Below are 19,370 nucleotides of genomic sequence, written 5' to 3' on the forward strand. Positions count from 1 at the left end.
CCCTAAACATAAATTACAGCCTTCATATTTTTTCATACGGGAGCGGTATCACTTGTTACTATACCTTCAATTCGATTAAATCTTAAAATAGTCATAACTTTGGTTTCGTAAACGATATAAACTTTTTTCAGAGCTTAAATTAAAGGTATTTTGCTACTTTCATAATTCATGATGTATGAAAGGAATGTATGGCCCCTGGTTTAGCAAGAGGGGTCCACAGGGTAAGGTATATTAGCTCACAAAAGTATCAAAATTCTCGATTTTTAGAGGTTCGGATGAGTGGTTTAAAAGCAAATAAGCAAAAAAATTCCTTTGGGAGCTTGTAATATATGTATATAAGAAATTACGTGCAAAAAAGCCCTACTGCTTCTTGTACAATTCGGAGTTTGCAGAAAAAACACGCGGTTTTTGTAAAAAGTGCACTTTTTAAACGTCTGTAGGTCGAAAAGTTGTGAGCCACGAGAAAACCTTTAAACTACAAAGGTATATCTATTTCTGAAGTTGTAGATCTTTCGATTCATCACTGACTAAATGTGGCTGCGTCACTTAAAAGCTGTTTGAATAAGGTCACTTTTGTTAAAAAGTGGGTTTCCTTTAATTTTTGCCAAAAGGGTGCCTTGATATTTAACAAGTTGAAAAAATTCTTATGAAAATAGGCGTCTAGAGCTAAAAAATTACGTAAAGAGGAATCCGCGAAAAATTTTCTTCAAAAAGCGTTAAGAAAGGCTATTTTTTGCCTTTTAAGGCTCACAAAAAATCTGAAAAAATTTAAAGTCTTTTTTTTATAAGGGAAACATACTAAAGTTTGTTGGAGAAATTCAGTAGACTTCTCCCCCCACAAAAGTAAATAAAAAATGAATATATCTTCTACCTTACGGTTTCTAGGTTCAGTTTTTATACATTTTTTAAAACGTCTTGCCTATAAGAAAAACAAAAATATTTATACCTACATTAAAAATTACCGAATTCATATTTTTCCACATTACACAATAATTTTTATTCTAAATATTTGTCTAAACTATCTTCAGACTGGTGCCAATGATCATCTAATTCTTTTTTACACATTATCATGTGTAACAAGGCATATATAAACAATCTTCCTCTTTATGATATGTTGTAGTGAAACCAGATATTATAGCGTTTGTATTTATTTATAATTAATGTGTGGTTACAGAACTAAGAATAAAAAAAGTGAATATGTTTTAATGATGGTAATTTGTACCTGTACCTGTTATCAACGTATTTAGTGTAATAAACAATTACGGGTATTTTTAAATGATGTATGCCAAAGTTTAAGTAAGAAAGTGTTTACAAATAATTTTAAGAAATTTACTTTGAATGTAATTGTTTAGGGTACAGTTTGATTTCGTTTTATTTAGAAAAGAAGGTTAGTTATTTGTATTCTATTAATGTGTTTTTGTTACGTAAAAAGTCTAAATTGAACTATAGTTTTGTAGGTTATATACGTTATTATCAGATTGTGAGTTTTTTGAGACATTTAAAAGGAACAAAACAAATCGTCTAGCATTCAACCAACCTTTTTTTAAGTCTAGATTAACCACCTTCATTTTGAAGTTTGCTGCCTTCTGGACCCTACAAACCACATTGTTGATTTTATTTATAAAACTATTAAGCGTTTCCAATTGTTCTGTAGTTTTAGAGATCTTCCTTTCCTTCTGGTAAACAAAGCTTTGTGTAACAAAGCTTTCTCCCTGTACTGACATAAATAGCCCGATCAGGGAACGCAAAATTTTACGAAAACCTCCAAAAAAATAAAGGAAGGATGAAAATTTGGGAATAGGTAGTTGAATTGTCTATTATTATATAAGAAAAAGTTTACAATTCTACACCCCCTCAATTTTACAAAAATTGGAAAATACGGGGTGAAATTTTTTTTCTCGGGGGTGAAAAAATATACGTTCAAAATAAGTCCGGAATTGGATAAAATGACTAATTCTAAGTAACTTTTGTTCTATAGAGTGTTTTTATTAAGTCAATACTTTTCGAGTTATTTGCGAGTGAATGTGTTCATTTTTAACAAAAAAAAAAAAATGTTTTTGGACGGTTTTTCGGAGATAACTCAAAAAGTAAGTATTTTAGCGAAAAAAATATTCTTAGTAAAAATATAGCTTAAAAAATTGAAAAAATGGTGTACGCGTGAGGTTTGCAGACCCAGTAGAAGCAGAGTTGCAGCCAATGAAATTTTGTCTTGCGGAAAAACAAAATGAAACTAATATAATATATTTATAATAGCAAAACCTACATTTTTTTATTCTTTAAGATTTTTCTTATCACTAATACTTTTTAAGTTATTTTGAAAAAAGGAAATTTTTAAATTTTTTTTAGAAAAGTATACAAGTTTTTATACAAGTATATGCAGTGCGACAAGCGAGTGGTGGCGGCTGACCTTCTCGTATTCTGCATTTGTCGCTGTGTATTTTCGCTCAAGGTCACGCGCCAGCACTGGCTTGTCGGCTTGTAAGTTTTTACTATAAAACCAATTTTTTTTTAAAATAAGCACTTCAAACCAATCAAACTTACATATATAAACAATATACATACAGTTAAAATAAATGGTAAAGCGGTAACGATTAATTTTATTTATGGTGCTAAATAGAGGGAGGCTTTCACAATTTTTTTTAGCAAAAAAAATGGCCAATTTTTTGTTCAGTGTAACTCGTTTATTTTTGGTGCTAGAAACTTTTGTAAAAAAGAATGTGTGTGTACTTTGTACGCACGTAAGAAGTTATACTTATAATAGAATTAAACACACACAAACACATTGAAAAATGCCACAAATGATTTCTGAACAATAATTGTTGGAAAATTTTTAATTAAATACGTATTTTCTTAAAAAAATTATATAATAATATACTTACAATCATAAAATGTATAAAAAATATAAAAGTTTGTATTGGGGATTAAACCCACGTACATTGTGTTCAATTTCCAGCACCTTTAGATATCGGCTATTGGGCATATGCATCTTACTGGAAGATAGAGCAACTGAACAACTTGACAGTTCCGAATTTAACCACATTAGTTTGATGTCTACGGAATTCAAATATTACAACAAAACAGAGCAAGAAAACAATATTAGATGAATATTTTTAGAAATTTTGTTGGTTATGTAGGTTTATTTTACATACATACTAGGTAGTAGGGTGGGCCGAAAAAATATTTTTTTATCCGATCGAAACGGGGTAGGTTTTAAAAGTTGCATTTGGGGTCCTAAAAGAAAATTGCAAAATATTTTTGCTGAAAAAAAATATCTTCAGTCTGCGCATTTGACCTAAAATTTCAGTTTTTTTGGTAAAAAGTAACTTTTTGGAAATAATTTTGTACACATTAAGAAATGAGATAGAATGACCGGGTAGCGTTATATATGTTTGTTAACACTAATAGAATAACCCCAAACAGTTTCATTTGTCTTATGCAACATCTTCAATGTGTGCAAGAACCACCAATTTACGTGATTTTAAGGTTAAATACAATATTTTTATACCACTTACCTTTTCTAATATTTGAAGTCTAGTTGTTTTGAAAAGTCTACAGTCAGCTTTTTTCTGTACATTTATCGAGGAAAATATATCATCATTTATGCAACTCTTCGCTAGTTCATAATGAACTACCCAGGACTCACCACCAGGAAGTGGTTGCATGTCGAGTCCCACCCGTGCCCTCCCTTCCACCCAACCATGAGAGCACGTTGTTCTTTTTGCTTAGGCTTTGAACTCTTTCTTAGAGTCAAACTTAGGCCGTATTGCTCTGTCAAATAGTCTAGTTCTGATTATTTCATCCCTTTTCTTTTCATCGCACACTTGTAGTGCTGATCGTGTGACTTCTTTTACTGCTCTTTCGACAGCTTCCAGATTTAAACAAAGTAGATTTGAGTATGGATCAGAAATATTTATACGACATATGCAGAATAGTTACTAAAGGAGAATCACCACCAGGATTTGGGGATAGAAGTCCTGGACAGTTGAATCATGCACGGTGGGTGACAACTGCCGATCGTGTACTCCGATTGTACATTGCATCTAGTTCACCATCAGATCAGTTGAAAGATTTAGCCAAATATGTTGCCTTAGTTTATGCCCCAAGCTGGTTCACTATCAAATGCAATCACAAACTGAAGGATGGTTCAAGCAACCTTTGGAAAATGCTGGACTTTTCATCATATATGTCACACGAACAAAAGAAAGTGATTCTATAAGTGCATTCAAAATAATGCATACTTCGCACACCCCGAAAATATGCTTGTGGCAATGCTCTCCGATGACAGGGAACACATTCGTCAGCTTGCGATCAGACGAATATTAAAAGCCAGAAGAAAAAACGACAGAGAAAGAGTTCGACTTTTTGAGATTCCTAAAAGAAATTTTTCTGCCAAAGAATACGTAGATTTAATTGAATGGCAGTTTATGGATGTAACTGAGCCCTCTGTTACCATGCATCTATCAGAAGAGGATCTCAAAAGAATATTGGTTGACGGCGTGTCAGATATTCCTGCAGAAGGTGTGCTGGGAAAATTAACGACACATACTCAAGCTGTCGAAAGAGCAGTAAAAGAAGTCACACGATCAGCACTACAAGTGTGCGATGAAAAGAAAAGGGATGAAATAATCAGAACTAGACTATTTGACAGAGCAATACGGCCTAAGTTTGACTCTAAGAAAGAGTTCAAAGCCTAAGAAAAAGAACAACGTGCTCTCATGGTTGGGTGGAAGGGAGGGCACGGGTGGGACTCGACATGAAACCACCTCCTCGTGGTGAGTCCTGGGTAGTTCATTATGAACTAGCGAAGAGTTGCATAAATGATGATATATTTTCCTCGATAAATGTACAGAAAAAAGCTGACTGTAGACTTTTCAAAACAACTAGACTTCAAATATTAGAAAAGGTAAGTGGTATAAAAATATTGTATTTAACCTTAAAATCACGTAAATTGGTGGTTCTTGCGTACACTAAGATGTTGCATAAGACAAATGAAACTATTTGGGGTTATTCTATTAGTGTTAACAAACATATATAACGCTACCCGGTCATTCTATCTCATTTCTTAATGTGTACAAAATTGTTTCCAAAAAGTTACTTTTTACCAAAAAAACTGAAATTTTAAGTCAAATGCGCAGACTGAAGATATTTTTTTTCAGCAAAAATATTTTGCAGTTTTCTTTTAGGACCCCAAATGCAACTTTTAAAACCTACCCCGTTTCGATAGGATAAAAAAATATTTTTTCGGCCCACCCTACTAGGTAGGTTTATTTTACATTTTCCAAATAGGTTATGTAATTTTTTATTGCGATACTGAAACATTTACAATTATTATTACGTACCTGTTGCTTTTAAAAACTATTTAAAAAGTCACTACAATTATAAACTGTTTTGTTTCTGTCCTCACAACAATAAAACTACTATATTATACGACATTTGTTTACCTCCATATTGAACAATTATTATTGACAGATCATTTCAACACAGAATCAGAGCCCGTATAATGACTAATACCATACTGTCGGTGTGCGCATGCGCGCAGGTTAATAATAAATAATCACCCTCAATCGCGCCTAAAGAAGTATAACTTCAAAAACAAATATAAAGCTTTTTTTAGATACTTTAAAAATATTAATAAGCTTTTCCCGAAAAGTGCCCAATTTTAGGTGATTTCGTGTTGACTTATTCGATTTGGAATTAGACGAATAAGAACGTATTTTTCATGAGCTACAACTTTGCTTTTTCTCGATATGTATGTACTTTACTGATACACCATTTTTTTTTATAAGCTACACTTTTGCTAAGAATATCTCTTTCGATAAAATATTTACTGTTTGAGTTATTTGCGAAAAACGGTCCGAAAACGTAGTTTTTTTGTCGAAAAATCAACATTTTAAATTGCGAATAACTCGAAAAGTATTGACTTACGTAAAAAACTTTATAGAACTATTCCGGGCTTATTTTAAAGAAGGGGTGATTGTCACCCCCCAAGTAAAAGTAACCAACGGGACAAATTCAACTTTGAAGCGGAGGGTAAGTAGAACCTAAATTCAAATTTTCATGCAATTCGGAGTTGCCCCTGAAAATTACACTCCAAAACGGTAATTTATTGGGCTAAATGTGCTCGCTAGATTCACAATGTCTTCAGCGAATCTAAGATGGTTTAACTCATTGACATTAACATTAATGCCATACTTTGACCAATTTGTAGTTTTGAAGACGGCCTCTAGGGTTAAGTTAAAACGCTTTGGCGATATTACGTCTCCTTGTCTAACTCCTCTCGTAATGGGGATGTGATTTGTATTTTTGTCTATAGTTGCGTTTTTATATATATTATGTATTAGTCGTCTATATCTCGAATCTATTCTGCAATAGGGAACTTGCACACTTTTTTTACATAATAATGTTCAGTTTTGTTTAAAAATGAGATTTCCAAAATTTCACGCTTCAAAAACTTATAATAACTTAGAAGTACAAATTTAAAGTCTTCTATATTTTAAAATAGTTCAAACGACCCGTGACGTCACATAGTTGAACTTTATTTATGTTTATATTTATGGTTATATTTAGGTATACTCTTCTTGTTATTCTTTAGTGTATTGGCCTCCACCTACTTGGGTATTTGGCCAGCTCATCGTCGCGGAATAAGAGAAAATATTTATATTCTAATGACATTTGTCGTATGTCATTGTAATAATATATACTAGTTTGTCGAGATTGGAGTTTAATACAGTTTTTGAAGGAAAGGAAAGAAGGTTTACTATAGAAAATAAAAAAACACTATAAGTGTTGTTTAGTGCCATTTTGTAAAAGTACAAGTTTTCTATGAATTTAAAATAAGTTCAAACGATCAAACGTATTTTCTACTGACGTTTATAATATCTAATTTAAAATTATATACAATTTTGTTTACTTTGTTGGTGCAGAATGTAAACATACTATAACCGGATGACGTCACAACGCGTTTTGGGCTGGCTGGTATAATTTGAATTTTTAATCGTCTTTAGGAGCCAAACGAAAGACAAAAAAACTGTTTTACCTTTGATACATGTTTTAAATTATGTTCTGTTGTGATTTATAACATTTTTTTCGAATTTAAAATTTTCTGCAAGTTCCCTATTATAAAAATATTTATTTTTATTTTTAGGGGAACCCCCTTCAGAACAGTGCGTGACTTACCAACCATTATTCTTCACCCACGATCATCCATTCGAAGAATGTTTTTGTATCTGCATCGTTTTACTTAACAAAACTTGGAAAGAGATGCGAGCTACTGCTGAAGATTTTCAGAAAGTCGCCAGTGTGGGTCAAGAGCAGATCGTGCGTGCTCTGGAAACAACTCCTGCATCTTTAGATCAGTTCAAGAGCAAGTTGCACACTCTAACTTATAACGAGATTACTCAGTTATGGCAGCTGGAACGTAATACTAGAGAGGAATGGGAATCTCATGCCAGACCAGTGGTAGAATTAAGAGAACAGATTACTCCAGAAATAATGGGATTAATCAAGCAGCAAAGATTGGCGTTTTTAGTTGAAGGTAAATATTGGTTTAGATTTTTGACAAATAAAACTTATATATCAGTATCTTACTTACTCCGTGACGTTACAACTCTTCGTGGGATTTAGCCGACTCGACAACGCGCCTCTATTCATCTCTGTCTTGAGCAATCTTCATCCAATTCTTCATGCCCAAAGCTTTAAGGTCTCCTGTTACATTATCTCGCCACCGGAATCAAGAGCGTCCACGTGACCTTCCTGTTGGGACTTATTCCCATGGCAGCCTTACTGTTCTTTCGTCAGATTGTCTTGTGAGGTGTCCTGCCCATTGGAGTCTTCTTGACTTCATTTCTTTTATTATGTTAGTGTCTAGGTATAGTTCTTCAAGATCTTTGTTAGTTCATATCCTATATTGTGCTGCTGCGTCATCAAGGATGGGCACAAAAATCTTTCTTAAGATTTTTCTCTCCCAAACACGTAGTCGGTCTTCGTTTGCCTTTGTTATCAACCACATTTCGCTATCAACTACGGGTTGTATGATTGTTTTATATTATAGTTGTATCTTTGTAGGTCTTGTTAGTTGTTTCAATTTTATAGGATTTTGAACGGCATAAAGACATCTGTTGCCGGCTTGCATCCTATTGTTTATTTCTTGTGATCCGTTATTGTCTTCCGTTATTGTTATTCCAAGATACTTAAATTCTCTAACGCGCTCAAAGTTAAAGTCAAATAGGGCAGTCAGTGAGGGTATTTGGTCATCGGTATTACATCGATTTACTTGATATTTTCACAGTAAATAGGGAATAGCTCAAGAAACAAAGTCTACGATATGCCGATGTGCGCTTTTATCTTGGGAGTGGTTCCCACCCCTTCTCGGGGGTGAAAAATGTTTTGGTTAAAATAGCCACGGAAGAGGCCAGAGAACCTAATTTTAAGCAAAAGCTGTTCTATAATTATTTTTTGAAAACTCTATACTTTTTGAGTTATTAGTGGTTGAAAATTGGCCATTTTCATTGAAAATGACACCTTTTCGGACGGATTTTTGCGAATACCTTAAAAACTATGCATCTAACAAAAAAACTATATAAAATATTTCTGTAGGTTATAAAAAACAAAGAGATTCGTTATTTCATAAATCTTCTAGTTAAAATACAAAGAGAAATATGGTAGGTAAGAAGAGTTTGTTTTTTTGCTGCATGCTCAAATCGGTGTATTCAACTTGAAATACCAGAGAAAGTGTCGATTTTAGGTGTATAATGATTCTAATAACTTTTGTAGTGCTTGAAAAGACCTTTAAAATGAGCAATACTAAATGTCTATTTCATTCAAACTAAGCGAGATATTTTGCAAAAAATTGATGACTAATGTATTTTAAGAAGAAATGAGAAGTATATTTAACCCCTCATCCATCAGAATTTAAATACATCGTTTTCCCTCTACAATACTTTTTATTATAGTGTTATTTCTATGTTCAAAAGGTTGGATTGGACTAAAATGAATGGTTTTTGAAAAAAATAAGATCAAATTATAGAGCGCATTTTTAAATTTTCTTAAAAATCTTCCTTTTCCTCCATGTAACTCGAAAAAGATAAGAGATGCGGAAAAAAGATACCACACAAAAATCTAGGGCTTTTTCAGATAAAAATTTCCCTTTTATTTTTCATTACTGTATCTCTTATCATTTTCAAGTTACATGGAGAAAAAATAAGATTTTTAAGAAAATTTAAAAATGCGCTCTATAATTTGATCTTTTTTTTTTCAAAAACCATTCATTTTAAACCCGTCCAACTTTTTGAACATAGAAATAACACTATAATAAGAGGTATTATGGAAAGAAAACGATGCATTTACATTTTGGTGGATGGGGGTTAAAATTACTTCTCATTTTTTCTTAAAATACATTGGTTATCAATTTTGTTTGCAGCATATCTCGCATAGTTTTAATGCAATTGACCTTTAATATAGCTCACTTTAAAGGTCTTTTCAAGCACTACAAAAGGTATTAGTAGCATTATACACCTAAAATCGACCGTTTCTCTGTTATTTCAAGTTGAATACACCAATTTGAGAATGTACTAAAAAAACTATTTTCACCTACCCATCTCTTTTTGTATTATAACTAGAAGACTTATGAAGGCAAGTGTCTCTTTATTTTTTTACAACCTACAAAAATGTTTAATATACATAGTTTTTTAGTTACGAGTAGATGCATAGTTTTTAAGGTATTCGCAAAAAACCGTTCGAATAAGTATTATGTTTCAATGAAAATGGCCAATTTTCAACCACGAATATCTCAAAAAGTATCGAGTTCTCAAAAAAAAAAATTATAGAACAGTTTTTGCTTAAAATTAGGTTCTCTAGCGAATTCCGTGGTAATTTTAACCAAAAAATTTTCCACCCGTAAGAAGGGGTGCGAACCACCCCCAAGATAAAATCACACATGGGCATAGGGTAGACTTTGAATTAGGAGATAAGTATAGGCTAGGCCCAAAATTTCATTAAAATCCATGCAGTAGGATAGAATTCGGAGGTAATATCCTATTCTTGCTCCCATTGACTGCGTAAAAGTGTTCTGTCCGATTCTATCTCTGTTTTGGTTATTGCGGCTCATATACACATATTTAGTTCATAAGATTGTTGGGTACGTCTCTGATCATCATTTTTATTTTTCAGAAGTTTTCCTAAAATTGTTTCGGTTAAAAAGTATTTATATTAATTGTTTTTGTAGGTACAAGATTTACAAAATACTCTCCTCGTGGTCAACGAATTAAAGATAAATTCTGGTACATGCGCCTGTCTCCTAACCATAAGGTTCTGCATTATGGAGACTGTGATGAAAAGAGCGCTCCATCTACTGAAGAACTTCAATCTAAGATTGCAGTCTGTGATATTAGAGCGTTACAAGTGGGACGAGATTGTCCGCATATGAAAGGTAGAAAAGCGTCGCATCAGCTTGCATTTTCTCTTGCGCTTGAAGGTTTGTATTTTAATTTTATTTAATTGCTAAACACTTTCATACTTTACTTAATCATCAACATTGTTTGAATGATCATAACCTGGGAGATTTAAAATCTATGTGGAAATACGGTATGCGGCAAAATACACAATACTGAAATTTGTATGTGTCGGGCGCCAAAACGTATTGAGTGGTTTCCGAACGTCGTTATAACGTATGTGAATGTCGTGATAATGTTAAGTGTGTTCCCGTAGGTGTGTGTGTGTTGACGGAAACAATTATATAAAATAATATTAGTTAAAACGCAAACAATTGTCAATAATATACTTATTTGTTTTTGGTAAAAAAAGGTGTTTTGCTTATACATCTCGTAAGAGGGTTTGTTATTGTTTCGGCCTCTGCACTCTGAGTATAGAGATTTTTTGAAGAGAAGAATGACGAAATATGGGGAAAATAGGAGAGAAGAGATTTAAGACAAAAATGAAGAGTGGCTTAGCTCAGAAGGAAAAATCAAAGGACAGAGAGACACTAAATCTCAAGTGAGTATTCGGGCTAGCTTCAATACACCGAATATTGGCTTTAGAGATATAAAAAAAAATTGATAATGAAATGATAGTAACTAGGAAGAAAATGAGACCTGTTAATACAAAAACTTAATACAACTAGGTAAGACCACTTGAGATAGACCGAGATAAAAGGGACGATAAAGATAGAAGAAAATGGGCGCCAACTCGGACAGCTCAATTTCTGGGGCACAGTATTTGAAAGCTCATTCTACTTAACTGTAGCGAAAAAGAAAAAAAAAAAGAATGTGTGTGTACTTTGTACGCACGTAAGAAGTTATACTTCTATTATATGATTTAAACGAAATTAATATACTTTTTATTTATATTTTGTTTAAATATTAAACTAATTTATACCTACTACTTCTCAAACATTTTTATTAGAACAGTGCCAAAAATTAAAATAATAAAAGAATAAAACACACACAAACACATTAAACAAGCCACAAATGATGTCTGAACATTAATTGTCGAAAATTTTTTTAACTAAATACGTATTTTCTGAAAATACAATTATATAATAAATATACTTACAATCATAAAATGTATTAAAAAAAAACAAAAAAGAAAGTTTCTATTGGGACTCGAACCAGCGCTGATAAGAGCGGTTGGTATTGGAATTCATTCGCCTTCTCCGCTTAGCCACGGACACTATGTGTCATTATTTACGAAGATCGACTAATTAAACGGATTAAACTTGTGATATTTTGATATTTTGAAAATTGATCAAATTATTTTAATTTTGAATTGAAATGATTTAGAATTGAAAAAATACAACAAAACATAGAGTAAAAAAACAATATATTAAGTGAATATTGATAGAAATTTTGATGGTAATCAAATTATATAAATAAAAGTATTACATACTATGTATTTTGGCAGATCAAATAGGTAGGTTTATACCCATGATACATTAACAATTATTACGTACCTGTTGCTTTTAAAAACTATTTAAAAGTCACTACAATATTATAAACTTTTTTGTTTCTGTCCTCACAACAATAAAACTAATATATTATACATTTGTTTACTTTTACCTTTACCTCCAAATCACAGCTGCCATATCGGATAATTTTTGACATGTCATTTGAACATCCAATCAGAACAAAGTTATAATGCGCATGCGCCGGGCTGATAGGTTTTAACATATAAAAAAATCACCCTCTATCGCCGGTAAAGAAGTATAACTTCAAAAAAAACCTAAGTTTTGGGTCCAGAATTTGAACAGCTCGAGATTTTTGAAGTAACGAACGACAGGAACTAAATGACACTGGTCACGACCACCTGAAACACAAAAACTAAATACTAATCTTGTCTTGCTATTTTATATACTAGTGATACAGACTGAAATAAACCATCAACATTTCTAATGCCAAATATATTAACAATAACTATATTATATATATTAACAATGTAACATATAACTCAAAACACAATAACAGTGGTAGTGGTGGTGTAATGGTCAAACAGGACCAAAAAGCCACTAACATGCAATGAACCACTACACACTCCGCTAAGTAAAGGTATCAATAGAAAATCCAAAGCAAAAGTCCGTTGGAATAGCAAAAAGGTCTATATAAATGAGCTGGTCAGTGACTCTTTATATACTATACAAAAAAAAACCTACTAGACGTATTCCCTATTTAAAATCCTCGACGAAATTTTACGACCCGATTCCCTATTAAATTTTAAGATACAATTATTTATGATTATTAAACAAGACCAGATTTTATTTATTTGAACTAACTACTACTTATATTGAATCAATGAAAAAAAAACAACGACCTAAAACCCTATCTATCACCGGGGTGTAGTAACCGACTGAGTGGCTGAAAGAAACCACAGACGCTAATCTGTTTGTGTTTCTACCATCTGACCAGAAAGGCAATAAATTATTTAGATCTGGCGTTTAAAAGTTGAAACATTTCTGCAATTTTAGGAAACGTTTTCGAATGCATGTCCAAAGTGAGTTATTGACATAAGGTCTGATAAGGTAATTCATTTATGGGGAATTCAGTTTGTTAAACTGAACACACCAAAAACATATGGTCAAGGATACATTTCGTTTCGTAAATCCGTGCTCTTCTTAGCATCTGGTTTGTATATTACATGTGAATTTATATGACCAATATTATTTCGTTTTGAGAAAAGTTATTAAAGATTAAGAAAATAAAATTAACAAAAATAGTAATTAAGGCGTACCACTATAGGTGCTTCAGAATGCTTCTCAATTTTGCAGAAAAAATTTTTATGATAGAGTACTGTTTTCGGTCATACGGAAAAGGTCACGAAAACGGTCCATTGGAATCAACAATGGTTTCAGCAGGACGGGACAACCTGTCACACTTCCAGGGAGTCTCTTCGAATACTATGCGATCATTTTGGGAGTTGCGACTTACCAGAACTAACGCCACCAGATACGTACATATTGGGAATGCTGAAGGAATCAGACAGATCCACCGTCTACCATTTCGGAATGGCGGACTAGAATTAAAGATTTTTTTCGTGTCAGACGCAGTGGCGGATTTAGAAATTTGCCTTGGGAGGTAAAATTTGCGTTAATAGGGAACTTCCAATGAAAAACCTTAAAGTTCCCTTAATTTTCCTAACTGGCGTGTTTATTGGATTGAATTTGTCCTTCCGTGGTTTCGGTTTCATGTCAGCTAATGTATTTTTATGTTTCAACAATGTTTTTTCATTAATTTTGGACCTTGTTAGGGGGGGGGGGTTCCTCATTTTCCCTCCCCGTAGATCCGCCACTGGCTAGAGGCCATCATTAACATATGTTTTATCGGGAACGTGTATTGTCGTGAATAATGTTTGCAAGGCTATATCATGTATAGTAGATATATAAATAATCATAAACATTTCAATATTCAAATGTTGAATGGGTTGCATATGTGAGTTCATTTTAAATGAAGTAAAGAAACACAGACTTACAATCATTTAATAATAAATGTAGTAATGAAACAAAGACTTACTCACAATCATTTAATTATACTTTGACGACCGGTTTCGATCTCTACATTATTCAGATCATCTTCAGGTCGGCGTTACAAGTAGTTAAATGCTACAATTAAAGAAAACCAGAGTTAGAACATTGTCTGGTTGCACAAATGTTAATAGAAAGCTAAATTCGAAAACATTTTTGAAATAAAGGTTTGCAACTGTTGACATTTCAGAAATGCGATACATACAAATGCACACTTATGAGTAACAGATACTCATAAGCATGCATAAGCAAATGGATGCATGCAGTTTATGAATATTTGTTGAAAAAGTTAAAAAATAAAATTTTTGAAAAAATTTTTCAAAAAATTAAAACTAATTAAAATATTAATCAAAATTAAATATGCTTCCAAAATTCAAAAAATAATAATAATAGATAGTAATATTACTCTGATCTACTTACATGCCGTTACAAGGGATGCGTTGCCACTTAGTTGTTAACATGTTAATACGTCCAACTTATGCTAATAGGTTAGCTGGGAGAGGAATAGGGCAAACAGACATGTTACGAAGGTCAAAACACAGTAAATTTTTTGAAATTTGAATGAAATTTCATTCAAATTTCAAAAAATTTACTGTGTTTTGACCTTCGTAACATGTGTTTGCCCTATTCCTCTCCCAGCTAACCTATTAGCATAAGTTTACTAAATTAGTAAAAAATTTACTGTGTTTTGACCTTCGTAACATGTCTGTTTGCCCTATTCCTCTTCCAGCTAACCTATTAGCATAAGTTGGACGTATTAACATGTTAACAACTAAGTGGCAACGCATCCCTTGTAACGGCATGTAAGTAGATCAGAGCAATATTACTATCTATTATTATTATTTTTTGAATTTTGGAAGCATATTTAATTTTGATTAATATTTTAATTAGTTTTAATTTTTTTAAAAATTATTTAAAAAATTTTATTTTTAAACTTTTCAACAAATATTCATAAACTGCATGCATCCATTTGCTTATGCATGCTTATGAGTATCTGTTACTCATAAGTGTGCATTTGTATGTATCGCATTTCTGAAATGTCAACAGTTGCAAACCTTTATTTCAAAAATGTTTTCGAATTTAGCTTTCTATTAACATTTGTGCAACCAGACAATGTTCTAACTCTGGTTTTCTTTAATTGTAGCATTTAACTACTTGTAACGCCGACCTGAAGATGATCTGAATAATGTAGAGATCGAAACCGGTCGTCAAAGTATAATTAAATGATTGTGAGTAAGTCTTTGTTTCATTACTACATTTAACATGGACTCACATATGCAACCCATTCAATATTTCATTTAATAATACTTCGACGACCGGTTTCGATATCTACAATATTCAGATCATCTTCAGGTCGGCGTTACAAGTAGTTAAATGTTACAATTAAAGAAAGCCAGAGTTAGAATATTGTCTGGTTGTATCAAAATGCAAATAGAAAGCCCAAAAATTTTGAAAGGGTGTAACTGTTGACATTTCAGAATAACAAACTGGTACATACGTATGCACACATATGAGAAACAGGTACTCATAAGCACGCACAGGCACATAGATGCATGCGGTTTATGACTATTTGTTAAATTAAGTTAAATTTTAAAATTATTAAAAATTTCTAAAAAACTATATAATTTTGATCCACTTACATGCCGTTACAAGGGATGCTTTGTAAGTTCATCGTTAACATGTTTAAACGTCCAGATTATGCTAATAGGATAGCTAGGTGAGGGACTTGGTAAGCGGACATGCTTCGTAGGTCAAAACACAACCTGTGTTTTGACCTACGGTTCCTCTAACTCAGGTTTATTTCATTCTATGTTTTTTGCCTTTTACAATTCGTTCCTCTGTGCTCTCTTTTCTAGTTTTCTCTATTGTTACTCCCAAGTAGCTAAAGGTGGATACAGTTTCTTTATGGTTCTGTTATTAAATATTTCTAAGTTGCTGTGTCGTCCTTCCTTATGTATTTCTCATGTATTTTGTTTTATGCTGGTTTTATCTAATTTTTCAACTGCATTTATAAGAGTCATCTTCATCTTCTCTATGATGACTAGGTCATCTGCATATGCTATTACTTGAAGTTAATTTGTAATAATGTTTTTGTTTGAAAAGTTTTTCCTCCGGATACTTCGAATATCAGGTTAAATAGTGTTGGAGAGATGATAGTCACCGCGTTTCACGCCTTTTGTACTTTGATCTCCTTAGAAGTTGTTCCATTAAAACTGATTTTTGCTGTGGTAATCTTTAGGCTTACTGTTAGCGTATGTCTTAATTTTTCTTGGATTCCAAATTAGGTGTATTTCTCTGTTGTCTGTTCTCTCAATTTTTGAATTATTTGCTCCACTGTATGTATGGAATTAGTTGTCGATCTCCCCGGTCTGAACCCGTCCTGGTATTCTCCTAATATTCGTTCAGACCATGATTTGTCTCCTGTTTAGTACGTTTGCTAGAATTTTATGTGTTTAATAAAGGCTATTGCTCTGTAATTTTCGCACTCCACCCGATCTCCTTTTTTATAGATAGGTACTATAATACATCTGTTCCAATAGTCTCGTAGTGTGTTTTGTGTCCAAATTTGTTATATTAGCTTGTTTATTTTTTTAATTTGCGAAAATTTTGTTCTATTTAGGATGGATTCCAGTAAAAGAAGTGATTTTGCACAATAAAAAGTTATCTTTTATCCTAAATCAAATTTTCTTTTTAGGCGTGGACTTGCAATCTCTAGATTGCGTAGCTCCCGACGAACAAGCATTAGCCTACTGGACAGACGGTATAAATTCTTTGATAGGCCAAAGAATGCAAAGTAAAGAAACGGAAAAAGATCTTGACACTTTGCTCAGCATGGAAATCAAACTAAGGTTACTCGATGCAGAAGGCGTCGCTATACCACAGGATCCTCCACCAATACCACCCGATCCACCACATTATCACTTTTGTTACGATCTGAATTAGTGGCTCCGTAATACCAGTTGGTTGTTAAATATATTTATTAGTTTTTTTCTATGTATTTTAAGATCTATTTTAGAGTATCTATATTTTAAATCGTATTTATTTAATTTTTATATCGAAAATACTATATTTATAAACCAACCACTACACTTTTACTGGATTTACTATTCTATTGTTGCTCTTCCGCAGATCTTTGATTGTCGAACTAAGACACGTTAATTTTTTTAATTTTGTAACAAAAGCTTATTAAAAATAGCTACATTGAATTTTAAATTATTAAATATTATTTATAAAAATCATTGTTTAAAATAATTTACACAAAAAAAAACAAATACATTTCATGAAGAGCTTTTTCTCAGGTGTAGGTACGTCTTAATACAAACAATGGGAAATTTGGCAGGGACAAATAAAAGATTATACTAAATACTACGACACACAGTGGTTCTAAATGCCGAAAACATGGTAATGAACATTTAAAAACGTATATTGTTTATACACTTCGGAATTAATTTCGTTCTTAAGGGTTTTTGACACCGCTGATTACGAATCTGACATTACTTTTTCTGGAAAACAAAAATGTTCTTGTCAAATTTTGTAGTTGAAGGTCGCTGATTACAAATCTAACATTACTTTTTGTTTGGCGAATGGATTTAGTGTCCGCAGTCATATAAACCCAAACAAACAACAATACTTTTTGTTAAAACAAAATGGCGGATCCAATATGACAGAAAGGAATTCGAAAATTTTATTTTAAACGCATATTTGTTTAAAATTTTATATTACAAGGGACTTTTGAAATTCAGAACCTATTACTTATGTACAACCGCCCATACATACTCAACAATGGCCAGAATCAGGTAATATGCGTCATTTCACACTTTTGCATTCAAACAACAGCCAGAAATGCATAGGCAGTTACAGGCAGCTAAACCAAAGTGATTCTGTATCTTCTTATTATATATTTTAAGATTAATAAACATTAGTCGCAGAATTATGCAGAATTTTGTACTTTTTGGATGTATCTTTACAGAATTTTGATTATTCAAGTATATTTTCATTATTTATGTATTAACAAATTTAAGGCGTTTATTGTTACTAAATCTTAAGTTAAATTACACCATACATTACTACATACTTAAAAAAAAGAAGAATCTGCTTTAAAGCAATAAAATTGATAAACTACAAAACGTTTTACAGCGTTTTAAATATACGCGTTCTTTTTCACTTTCTCTGCCTGCCAAAATAACCTTGGACAGGGCTCACTTGTTCCTGAGCTATGAAACAGAATACATCCAGTTCGATCCTTATACCTGCGTATTACGACTCTACGATAGTATGAGAAAACAACTTTAAACATGAAAATCCCTAGATATCGACTTTTTTTCGCCTTATGACCACGTTTTCAGCATGTGGAACAACTGTGCGACATGACTACTAAGAAAGATGTTTGGACCAACCCATTGCAGCGATGGTTCGTGGAAAATTAAAATGAACTAAGAGCTAAATGAACTAATGCAGAGCGCAGATATTGTTAGATTTGTAAATTCACAAAGACTAAACTGTCTTGGTCACTTAAAAAAATGCCAGATAATCGAGCTGTAAAAGTAATCCAGAGATGGAAGCCCCAAGGAATTAAAACAAGAGAGAGGCTACGGAAAAGATGGATAGACGACGTAGAGGAATATCAGGCCAAGACTCACAAAGGGTTGTAGCACCATTAGAAGAAGAAGGAAAAATAGTCACTACATATAAAGAAAACCAAAATAAGTGAGCAAATCTTGTTGCAGAATAAAAATTTCATAAAAATTGTACAAAAGAATTCAAATTCAAAACAATAGCTGCTCATGTTTTTCCAATAAAAGCATATACTGTGGTTTATAAATATATGTATTGGTGTTTTAAGGTATTCTCCTATTTATGTAATTTTATACACAAACCAAATATAGCATAGGAATCTGTATAGCCTATTTTTTATAATGTAATTTATGTATTATTTTAATAGATCTGAGCATGACTGTACCATTAGATTACTGATTGTCCACAAATAATTATTTAATTATTTTGGTATGATCAGTATTAAGGAATATTTTATTTTAAGTTTTATATCTTATGTTATTCTATTTTAGGATCTGATTATATATGTGTCTGATTTTGAATATATACCGCAAGAAACATTTTAGTTATTAATTTTCTGTAAACACCACATCTAAAGACCTTTATTGAAACTAAACTTATCATCTGACATCTTGACCTGACATCACTTGCTATTTCAGGCTGGTATTTCACACTCCTTCATGGTACCCTTCATTAACTACACAGTGACGAGTGCGCTAAGAATAGGCAAAATATGGAAAACATCTTCTTGATGTGCTTATCCGTGACGAATGTTGGCGATCATCATGGCAATCTTCACGTTATCTGTAGC

General features: G+C 32.4%; 1 protein-coding gene across 1 annotated transcript in view; it reads left to right on the top strand.

The window, feature by feature from the left end:
- LOC114327282 (engulfment and cell motility protein 1) overlaps positions 1-19,119 on the top strand; it is a 39,672-nt gene extending 20,553 nt beyond the window's left edge. Inside the window, exons 4-6 of the mRNA XM_050646620.1 lie at positions 7,145-7,534; positions 10,223-10,471; positions 16,701-19,119. Of these exons, the coding sequence (XP_050502577.1) occupies positions 7,145-7,534; positions 10,223-10,471; positions 16,701-16,948 (887 nt within the window). The 3' untranslated portion in view covers positions 16,949-19,119. The remainder of the gene's footprint in view (positions 1-7,144; positions 7,535-10,222; positions 10,472-16,700) is intronic.
- Positions 19,120-19,370: the final 251 nt, after the last annotated feature.

Source organism: Diabrotica virgifera, chromosome 3 (assembly GCF_917563875.1).
Source record: "Diabrotica virgifera virgifera chromosome 3, PGI_DIABVI_V3a".
Taxonomy (NCBI): domain Eukaryota; kingdom Metazoa; phylum Arthropoda; class Insecta; order Coleoptera; family Chrysomelidae; genus Diabrotica; species Diabrotica virgifera.